At 45.0% G+C, this 10,914-nt stretch overlaps 2 protein-coding genes across 4 annotated transcripts in view; one reads left to right on the top strand and one right to left on the bottom strand.

Moving 5' to 3' along the window:
- Positions 1–2,637: 2,637 nt before the first annotated feature.
- CCDC43 (coiled-coil domain containing 43) overlaps positions 2,638–10,914 on the top strand; it is a 13,543-nt gene continuing 5,266 nt past the window's right edge. For all 3 annotated transcript variants that reach the window (XM_011985927.1, XM_011985926.1, XM_011985925.1), the window contains exons 1-3: positions 2,638–2,897; positions 8,534–8,621; positions 10,378–10,513. In XM_011985927.1, coding sequence (XP_011841317.1) covers positions 2,688–2,897; positions 8,534–8,621; positions 10,378–10,513 — 434 coding nt within the window. In that variant the 5' untranslated portion in view covers positions 2,638–2,687. The remainder of the gene's footprint in view (positions 2,898–8,533; positions 8,622–10,377; positions 10,514–10,914) is intronic.
- LOC105543812 (chromosome unknown open reading frame, human C17orf104) overlaps positions 4,694–10,914 on the bottom strand; it is a 32,456-nt gene continuing 26,235 nt past the window's right edge. Inside the window, exon 10 of the mRNA XM_011985929.1 lies at positions 4,694–4,812. The gene's annotated coding sequence lies outside the window, so the exon portion shown is untranslated. The remainder of the gene's footprint in view (positions 4,813–10,914) is intronic.

The following is a 10,914-nucleotide window of genomic DNA, read 5'->3' as shown; positions in this document are numbered from 1 at the left end:
AGCCAGGTGTTGTACTGCGTGCTTGTTATCCCAGCTACACGGGAGGCTGAGGCAGGAGAATTGTTTGACCCAGGAGACAGAGGTTGTAGTGAGCCGAGATCATACCACTGCATTCCAGTCTGGGCGACAACAGTGAGACTCCGCCTCAAAACAAAAACCAAAAACAACTTACTGTATTATACCTGTATCAATTTCCTGATTTACTATTATATCGTCTTTATGTTTGATGTTACTATTGGGGGAAACTGGGTGAAGGTGTGCAGGACTCTATGTACCATTTTTGAAACTTCTTGTAAGGCTGTATTTCTAAAAAAAAAATTTTGTGAGGTTTTTCTGGTTTGGGGGCTCTGCACTGACCAACTATGATCCTTGAGACACGACGGCACCCAGGTCTGTGAACTGACAAACCCCACATGCAAGACAGCTACTAGATTAGAAAGAATACCTGAGGACTTGAAAAAGAGGCAAGCCTTTGGAGGCTGACTCTGGCCTCTGACTCCATTAGTGTCACATTCTGTCTAACTCAGAGAGCACACAGAAACCACACGATTAAAATTTACACTCTGCTGTATTTCTACATTTGTATCTGTGCCATTCATTTAGTGTCCATTCATTTACATAATCCCAAAGCCACTAAGGGTAGACCTCTGCAATAAGAGGACCTCTGCAAAGTATACAAACTCCTTTCCTTCTCTTTTTGTTGTTATCCTCTGAATATCTTCTATTTGAACCCTGTAGCTCAAGCCATACATGACTCTCTGGAGGCCCCTGAGCAAGCCTTTGTTCCCCTGCATCTGGATCTGCCCCCGTTTTCCCTCCACTCCCTTTGCGTAAAGAACTCCTACCATTCTTCAAGAAAGTTCAAGCATCATCTCCATTGGGAAGCCTTCCTGGATTTCCTACGACCCTCTCCCTACCAGTTTCCAACTCCACTTCAACAGGTAAAGTTAACTCAATCTTCTAGGCATCCTACTGCAACCTCTGCTAGATAAAGCTCCAAAACTATCACTATATTGTCATCATTTGTTTAAACATGTCTGTTCCTACTAGATTGAAGATTGACGTATGTCCCTTGAAGACATACATTTTGTGACATTCATTTTTGTGTTTTCAGTGCCAGCAACAATGCCATACTGAAGGTACCCAGTACATATTTGAGGAAAGAGTTAGCCAGGACCTTGCCAGCTTCCTCTGTACTTCAGGTAAAGCCAACCAAATTCTTGGGTAATTCATGCCAGCCTAGAGCCAGGTGTTTTGCCGTCAGCTGAGGCTCTCATACCTCTGCCAAAGAAGAGTTCTTGCCACTGATTAGGCGCTCTCTAGTTGTGTGACTCTCTCCATATCTGTCTCCTTATCTTTAGTGTTCTGTTTTGTTTTGTTGAGATAGAGTCTCACTGTCGCTCAGGCTGGAGTGCAGTGGCGCGATCTTGGCTCACTGCAACCTCCGCCTTCCAGGGTCAAGCGATTCTGCGTAGCTGGGATTACAGGCCCGCGCCACCACACCTGGCTTTCTTTCTTTCTTTTTTTTTTGAGATGGAGTTTCGCTCTTGTTGCCCAGGCTGGAGTCCAATGACACGATCTCGGCTCGCCACAACCTCCGCCTCCTGGGTTCAAGCGATTCTCCCGCCTCAGCCTCCTAGGTCGGGATTATAGGCATGTGCCGCCATGCCTGGCTAATTTTGTATTTTTAGTAGAGAAGGGGGTTTCTCCATTTTGGTCAGGCTGGTCTGGAAGTCCCGACCTCAGGAGAGCCGCCCACCTCGGCCTTCCAAAGTGCCGGTATTACGGGAGTGAGGCACCGCGCCCGGCCTTATTTTTGTATTTTTACTAGAGACGGAGTTTCACCATGTTGGCTAGGCTGGTCTCGAACTCCTGACCTCAGGTGATCCACCCGCCTCGGCCTCCCAAACTGCTGGGATTACAGGCTTGAGCCACGGCGCCCGACCTGTCTCGTTATCTTTAAAATGTGGACAATAAAAGCATCTCCCCACAGGGCTGTAGGGAGGATTACAAGAGATAATGCATGAAAAGCTCTTGGCACAGTGCCTGGCAGAGGGTGGGGTAGGCTCCCAAAGAATAGTCCCGTGCATGCGCTGAATCAATGAGTGAGTGGAAGAAATGACTTGAGGTTGACTGTTTATTTACTGAATGCCTACCATGGAATGAGGGAAGGTTTTCTGCAACCTTTACTTTGACGGGGAAGGGCTTGTAGGGGTGAAGGTGGTAGCCGTCGGTAGCGACGAGGGTATTCCAGGCGGTCAGGAGGTTCCTGCTAGACAACTGTGTGGGAGTGGGCGGCTAGCATCCCCTGAGTGCGCGGGGAGGGCAGCTCGGTCGGATGGAGGAAGCGCTGGAATCCACGCTGAGCTCCAGTCCTGGGTAGTTATTAGCCGCGTAACTTTGGCCAAATTACTGAACCTCTCTCAACTTCCCGAACTGTAGAATGAGTCTGTTAAGAATATTCACACGCCAAGGATCTTGTGAGATCACGCGACCGCAAGTATGCGAAGACTCGCTTCATCCAGAAAGCACAAAACTCTCAAGCCAGCCGGCACCGGCCGCCTGGGATGCGCTCTCTGCACATACGGCCCTAGGCTCCCTCTTCAGGCATGCGCCGTGGACCTGCGGCGCGGCCCGTCAGGCAGTGCGGTAGGCGCCCCAGGGGCTGGCAGGACCCTGACCCCAAGATGGCGGCGCCCAGCGAAGTGGCCGCGGTAGCCCCTGGCGAAGGCGATGGTGGAGGCGGAGGCGGCGGGTTTGGCTCCTGGCTGGACGGACGGTTGGAGGCACTGGGAGTGGACCGAGCCGTTTACGGAGCCTACATCTTGGGTGTCCTGCGGGAGGAGGAGGAAGAAGAGAAGCTGGACGCTCTTCAGGGGATCCTCTCTGCTTTCCTGGTGAGTAGCCTGGACACATTCCTACAGCCTCTGGCCAGCATCTGGGGACCTGTCAGTACTTTGCACCCACCGTCCCCTACCGGGTATCCCAGAGGCTCAGTGGTCTCACTTGGGAGAGGTATACTCCTCTGCTATCTGGGCGGCGGGGGAAGGAGGTTGCTCCCCAACCAGGTGTGGGAAGCCTGAAAGCTGCAGGTACACAGAGAGGAAGGGCTTTCTCATATTCTTGGGGACAAGGCCCTCTCCGATGCTTGTGAGTGAGCCCAGGAGGGTTCTTCCGAAGGCATTGAGATGTCATAATGGGAATGTTATCATAAATATCTGACGACCAATTCCATTTCCATCCGTTTACAGTGTTCACTGGGGGTATTAAAATGCTCTTGGCAGGTCTGTGCCTATTACAAGGCAGTTCCCAGGGCCGTCCCATGACAAAAGCCTGCAGGAAGTGCCCTTTTGATTCTTATTTGGATGTAGGAGTCCGTAAAAGGTAAGCTGGTGGTAGAAGTCTTTTCATGCCCACGCAGAACTGAAGCAAACGTCGTGCTTGATCCATTACGGTATTTACAGTAATCATTGGTGGTGGGAAGGAGGGTATGAGAGAGATCAGAGCTTTAACGAAGAGAGATAAACTCAGTCGTTAGCCTATTAGAAGCAAGGTATTCAGAAATGTGTACTTTAAGCTATGTTTACATAGTAAGTCACCCAGATGTCCACTTTTTCAACCTATCATTTCTGCTGCCTTCATCTTCACTTCCCACATCTCCAACATACACACTTATTAGACTGGTTATTACAGATTAAATTGGTTGCAGGTGCTACCTGTGGCTGTCTAACAAATTGTTTCCTTTTAAATACAAGCTTAAAAATAAAATTTACTTGAATCATCACTAAATGCTGTAGAAGCTAGAGTTGCCTCTGCATTCATGGATTAGAGGAGATCCTGGATACCTGACTGCTACTGTGAGAGCCACCTGTCTGTCCATCAAAGGCTTTATCCTCTGGCATTTATTACAATGAACAGGTTAGGAAAATGGATTCTTTGTTATTCTCAAAATGAATTTTGAGAGGCTAGTAATAAAGAGAATCAAAATGTACTATGACATGGGCACAGTGGCTCATGCTTGTAATCTCACCACTTTGGGAGGCTGAGGCAGGTGGATTGCTTGAGGCCAAGATTTCCAGACCAGACTGGGCAACGTAGCAAGACCCTGTCTCTACAAAAAAATTTAAAAAATTAGCCGGGTATGGTGGTGCATACCTGTAGTCCCAGCTACTCAGGAGTCTGAAGTGGGAGGATCACTTGAACCTAGGAGGTTGTGGCTGCAGTGAGCTGTGATTGTGCCACTGCACTCCAGCTTGGGTGACAGAGTAAGACCTTGTCAATTTTTTTTCTCTAAGAAAATAATTACTATAAATATATATAGATATAAATATACATATACATACCTCATTTTTTTTTAAAGGGTAGAAGGCAGAAAACATTTTCAAATCCAAAAGTGTTTCGTGAAAGCGGAAACAAGTGCTAGGAAAAAATCACTCACATTTGGTGGAAGCAGTTCATAGATTGGGTACATGGTTGAAACATAACACTAGTGCAGCTGTCCCAGATTCTTCTGGCAGTAACCCATTTGAGTTCCAGAGCCTCTTCTGGCAAGATTGGCTTATAAATGGGAAAACTTTAACACAGCTTGTGAGGCAGCTCGGAAGTTCACTGGAAATACAAGACAGTGGAATCAATTCTTTTTTTGGACCACAACATTACAGATTACAGGGGGAAAGAGTAGGAGGCAAGCAATTTAAGTTAGTTTTTATTTACGACTGGGAAGTTTCTAAACACTCCATGAAGCTGTTGAAATGACTTTGATACTTCTTGGTACCAGCTTCTTGATCAGTCCATCATCATTTGGAGCTGTTTCTGTTGATAAAGGTAAACATTAGTTTTCCTTTTTTTCTTTTTTAAGAGACAGAATCTCGCTCTGTTATAGTAATGTGATTATAACTCACTGTACCCTTGAATGACTGGACTCAAGCAATCCCCCCACCCCCCTCAGCCTCCCAAGTTGCTAGGACTACTGGCACCTGCCATCACATATCATGCCTGGCTCACTTTTTTTTTATGTTTTATGTTTTATTTTTTGAGACAGAGTCTCACTCTGTCACCCAGGCTGGAGTGCAGTGGCAAGATCTCGGCTCACTGTAACTTCTCCTCCTGGGTTCAAGTGATTCTCAGCCTCCCGAGTAGCTGGGATTACAGGCATACGCCACCATGCCTGGCTAATTTTTGTATTTTTAGTAGAAATGGGGTTTCACCATGTTGACCAGGCTGGTCTCAAACTCCTGACCTCAAGTGATCCACCCACCTCAGTCTTCCAAAGTTCTGGGACTATAGGCGTGAGCCACCATGCCCAGCCATGCCTGGCTAATTAAAAAAAATTTTTTTTTTTGTAGAGACGGAGTTTTGCCATGTTACCCAGGGTGGTCTTATGCTCCTGGACTCAAGAGATCCTCCTGCCTTGGCCTCCCAAAGTGCTGGGATTACAGATGTGAGCCTCTGTGCTTGACTTGGGCTAGGATTTAATATGAGGAATTAAGAAGTTTGTTAGCAATAATCTGAGGTAAAATTCAAGAACAGTGGCATATAGTGAGGAGCAAATAAACAGTAAACAAAAGCTTTCTATCATCCTTCTTTTCAACAGTACTTGTATTGGTTGATTGATTGATTTATCAAATTTTTATTGATGGATTACTGTATGCCAGGCACTGCCCTAAGTGCTTGGGGCACTTCAAGGAATAAAACAGATAGAAATTCCTGCCCTCATGTGGTTACATTCTAGCACGGAAAAGCATTACTAGTAAATTATATAGTATGTTACAAAGTGATAAGTGCTAGGGAAAAAGGAGTATTGTAAGTAGGATAAACTTTCCTCTTAGTGCCTTGAACATAGCAGACACCTTCTGTGTAAATAAATGAAGGAATGGATGATTGAACTACTTTGATTTGGATGAGGAGACTGAGGAAATAAACCACTTTGTCCTCTAAGAGTTCTTGTTCTCTTTTGCCTCTCTGCTGCTCCTTTTCCTGCCATTCTTTTTCTTTTGGTGGGGGATTTTAAAAGAGCTGTACCACTTTCTCATCCTTTTTTCTTTTTCTCTTCCTTTGCTTTTCTTGCTGGTGGGGTTTGGGGAAAACCCATGAACTATTGAAACTCTGGACCAAGTAAGTTCTGTGTGTCTAGCATATGTGCTAAAAGGATGCAGGGCAGAGGAAGAAATCCTTTGTTGGGTACAAAATAAGGATATACATAATAAGTCTGTGTTCTGACTCTCCACTTTTCTTTGGGAGATGGTGTATATAATGGTTAAAAACATGGGCTCGGTCAGGCGCGGTGGCTCACACCTGTAATCCCAGCACTTTGGGAGGCCAAGGTGGGCGGATCACAAGGTCAGGAGATCAAGACCATCCTGGCTAACATGGTGAAACCCTGTCTGTACTGAAAATACAAAAAATTAGCCGGGCATGGTGGTGGGCACCTGTAGTCCCAGTTCAGAAGGCTGAGGCAGGATAATGGCGTGAACTTGGGAGGCAGAGCTTGCATTGAACCGAGATTGCGCCACTGCGCTCTAGCCTGGGCAACAGAGTGAGACTCCGTCTCACAAAAAAAAAAAAAAAAAAAAAAAAAAAAAAAAGAGCATGGGCTCTAAGCCAAACTGCTGGGGTTCAAATTGTGTTTAATCCATTATTACTTGTAAGACCTTGGGCAAGGTAATTAACCTCTGTGCTTTGGTTTTTTCTTCTGTAAATTGAGAGTAAAACTTAATGGCATTATTTTAAGAATTTAGAGTTCTCATGTAAAGCTTTTAGAACAGTGCCTGGCACATGGTAGGTGCTTAATAAATGTGAACGCTGACAGCTTGCCCTGAGAGGCAGAACGTGAAGGTGGGGAATGCAGCCGTAATGAAGATGGAGGGAAATGCTCGTGTTTATTAGATGCCTGCTCTTTGACAAGTAGGGTAGGCATATATATACATTTTCATTTATCCTCAGTAAAATCCTGGGAGAATGTGAAGATCACAAAGTTAAACTTCCTCACAGATCCAGGATCTGAACTTAAGTATCTCTAACACTAAAGACAAGATTTTTGTTATACCATGCTGAGGAGGGAGATTGGTTGGTACACAGAATATGTATGCTTCTCTAAAATGGACAGCGGGAAGGCTGGACAAGAGACCATTTCCTCATGTATCTCCTCTTTATTATATGTCAGCAAGCTAATGGATATGATCTAGCATGAAAGTTGATAACCTTAGGGAAGGTTCTGAATTGTATACATCAGCCAAGGAATATTTCACAGAGGAGTTTTGACTTAGGGAACAGGTTTTTGCTCCAAAAGAATTGGAGGTGGATGGGAAAAGGGAAGATTGTTGATCAAAGGGTACAAAATTGCAGTTAGACAGAAGGAATATAGTGATCTGTTACATAGAATGGTGAGTATAATAAGTAATAATCAACTGGATATGGTGGCTAAGGCCTGTAATCCCAACACTTTGGGGGGCCAAGATGGGAGGATTGCTTGAGGTCAGGAGTTGGAGACCAGTCTGGGTAAGATAGTGAGACCCCATCTCTTAAAAAAAAAAACAAACAAACACTCAATTAGCCAGGTGTGGTAGCACATGCTTGCAGTCCTAGCTACTTGAGAGGCTGAGGCAGGAGGATTGCTTGAGCCCAGGAGTTTGAGGTTACAGTGAGCTGTGATTGCACCACTGCACTCCAACCTGGGTAACAGAGTGAGACCCTGTCTCTAAAAAGTAATAATAATAAATAAAAAATAATGCATTGTATACTTCAAAATTACTAAAAGAGTACATTTCAAATGTTTTCTTTCTTTTTTTTTGAGATGGAGTTTCACTCTGTCTCCCAGGCTGGAGTGCAGTGGCACGATCTCGGCTCACTACAACCTCTGCCTCCTGGGTTCAAGTTATTCTTGTGCCTCAGCCTCCTGAGTATTGTGATTACAGGCATGTGCCACCGCACCCGGCTAATTTTTGTATTTTTACTAGAGACGGGGTTTCACCACGTTGGCCAGGCTGGTCTCAAACTCCCAGCTTCAAGTGATCCACCCTCCTCAGTCTCCCAAAGTGCTGGGATTACAGGTGTGAGCCACTGCACCCAGCCTTAAATGTTTTCATCACCCAAAAAATGAGAAATATGTGAGGTAATAGATCTGTTAGTTAGCTTGATTTAATTATTCTACAATGTGAACATATATTGAGACATCACAGGGTACCCTACATATATATGTAATATATACAATTATTATTTGTCAATTAAAAATAAAATAAATAAGATATTTTAACAGAGAATAAGGAAGGCTGCCCTGAGTTGGTATGAATCTTCCCTTGGAGCTTATCAGGATGGAGTGGCTGTTCTTGATGTAGGAGGTGTGGGTTCTGGGACACACAAGCAGGATTAATTCTGTGTCCAGAGCCTCAGAAAAGAAACATACTCTATTGTGGCTCCCAGACTCTTTCATAATTTCACAGCAAGGAGAGCTGTGCTTTCTTCATAGGCTTTTTTGAGGTTGTTATTGTTTTTGAGGGCTCCTTCAGGAAATTAATTGGTCTGCTTTTCCAACTAGGAAGAAGATTCCCTCCTTAATATCTGCAAGGAGATTGTGGAACGATGGTCAGAAACTCAGAATGTTGTCACCAAAGTGAAAAAAGAAGGTAGAGTCAGAGTTTCTATGTTTAACCTCCAGAGCATTTTCCGGCAGCCTTGACTGTATAGCTGTTAGGGAGAGATATTTTCATTTTCCCCTTGGATGCTCATTTTCCCAAAGATAGTGCACACTGGCAAACACCCAGCAGCCTGTGTTAACTCTTTAGTGAACACTGGCTTCCTTTTCTTTTTTTGTAGTTTTCCATTTCAACTGACCACAGTTATCTTCATTGTATTTTTTCACTTTTTGTTTTTCATCTTCTTTCCACTGCTTCTTGTAGATTTGCATTGCAGGTATAGAGTCAACTATATTTTTACCACTTCCTACTTTTTTCATGTTGTCTCTTTTTTTGAGGCAGAGTCTTGCTCTGTCACCCAGGCTGGAGTGCAATGGTGTAATCTCGGTTCACTGTAACTGCTGCCTCCCAGGTTCAAGCGATTCTCATGCCTCAGCCTCGTGAGTACCTGGGACTACAGGCGCATGCCACCATGCCTGGCTAAATTTTGTGTTTTTAGTAGAGATGGGGGTTTCACCATGTTGACCAGGCTGGTCTTGAACTCCTGACCTCGTGTGATCCGCCCACCTCAGCCTCCCAAAGTGCTGAGATTACAGGCGTGAGCTACTGCGCCCTGCCTCATGTTGTCATTTCATAACACAAATTATGGTTGGTATTTGGCTTTATTCAGCTAAACACTTTATCCTTTAAAATGGAAAAGAAATGGGCGAATATACTCACCGCTAGGATGGTAGGTTAGCTACAGAAAACTCAAAACATAAAAGCCAAATTTGGAAAGATTCTGAACTCTGTACACTGTTGGTTCTCAGTTTGGGCTGTATATTAGAATCACTTAATGTACCTGGGTTAGGGCCCAGGCATTTGTATTTTTTAAAAGCTCCTATAGGTGATTCTTTTTTTTTTTTTTTGAGACGGAGTCTCGCTCTGTCGCCCAGGCTGGAGTGCAGTGGCCGGATCTCGGCTCACTGCAAGCTCCGCCTCCCGGGTTCCCGCCATTCTCCTGCCTCAGCCTCCCGAGTAGCTGGGACTACAGGCGCCGCCACCACGCCCGGCTAGTTTTTTGTATTTTTTAGTAGAGACGGGGTTTCACCGTGCTAGCCAGGATGGTCTCGATCTCCTGACCTCGTGATCCGCCCATCTCGGCCTCCCAAAGTGCTGGGATTACAGGCTTGAGCTACTGCGCCCGGCCTCCTATAGGTGATTCTAATGTGCAGCCAAGTGTGAGAACTACTATTTTACACCATTGCTTCCTTTTCTTGAGAATGGAGAACTTACTAGTTGATTTTATTTTATGGTATGGCAAAATGTTCTTAATCTAAGAATTCTACCTGGCATAATCAGAAACATAAATAGGACCAGCTTAAGTTGATTTTAGATTCCTGCTTAGGTTTTTGAGATGCCAGGGGGAGGAAGTTGAGTGTTTAGAGGCTTAGTTTTCTGTGGTTCTAATGCAGTGCTTTTCAACCTTTTTTTTTTTTTTTTTTTTTTTTTAAGGCAGCAGAACTTCAGTATATAAAACAAGTAAAATCAGGGCTGCTCTGATTGAAGATGGATACAAAGCTTGGCCTGCATGGCCTTTCCTTTCCTTTCTCAATGGCCCGGAGCCATGTCCTTTGAACTGCCGGGCTCTAAGGAGGCAGCAGATACCAATGTCTTTAGTACAAGTGCTGCCTGTGTGGACTAGTGGTTCAGTGAGCTTGTTCTCTCTCATACATCCGTGTTCTTCCTTCCTTCCACCACCTCCCAGATGAAGTACAGGCCATTGCCACCCTAATTGAGAAGCAGGCACAAATTGTGGTAAAGCCAAGGATGGTGTCAGAAGAGGAGAAGCAGAGAAAAGCTGCCCTCCTGGCCCAGTATGCTGATGTGACAGATGAAGAGGAATATCCTTTCTGGAGTCTCGGTACCATTCCCTAAAGCTCAAGCCAGACATATTTGTGGGTTTACAGTGACCTTTGGCAAGTTGCTAATCCTCCTCTGTAGCTTAATTTTCCCCTCTAAAATGGCAGTAATCTATAGCCCTTTGTGGGTATGTGGAGTGATACTGGATTAGTTGATACTGGACTTATATTTTTCAACACACAATCAGTATATTCCTGAAAACTATGGTGTAAAAGAAATAATGTCGGCCGGGCGCGGTGGCTCAAGCCTGTAATCCCAGCACTTTGGGAGGCCGAGACGGGCGGATCACGAGGTCACAAGATCAAGACCATCCTAGCTAACACGGTGAAACCCCGTCTCTACTAAAAAAAAAATACAAAAAACTAGCCGGGCGAGGTGGCGG

The sequence above is a fragment of the Mandrillus leucophaeus genome, unplaced genomic scaffold (assembly GCF_000951045.1).
Source record: "Mandrillus leucophaeus isolate KB7577 unplaced genomic scaffold, Mleu.le_1.0 Scaffold290, whole genome shotgun sequence".
In the NCBI taxonomy this organism is placed as follows: domain Eukaryota; kingdom Metazoa; phylum Chordata; class Mammalia; order Primates; family Cercopithecidae; genus Mandrillus; species Mandrillus leucophaeus.
The sequence above is the reverse complement of the archived record's forward strand: the minus strand, read 5'-3'. Positions and strand labels throughout refer to the sequence as shown.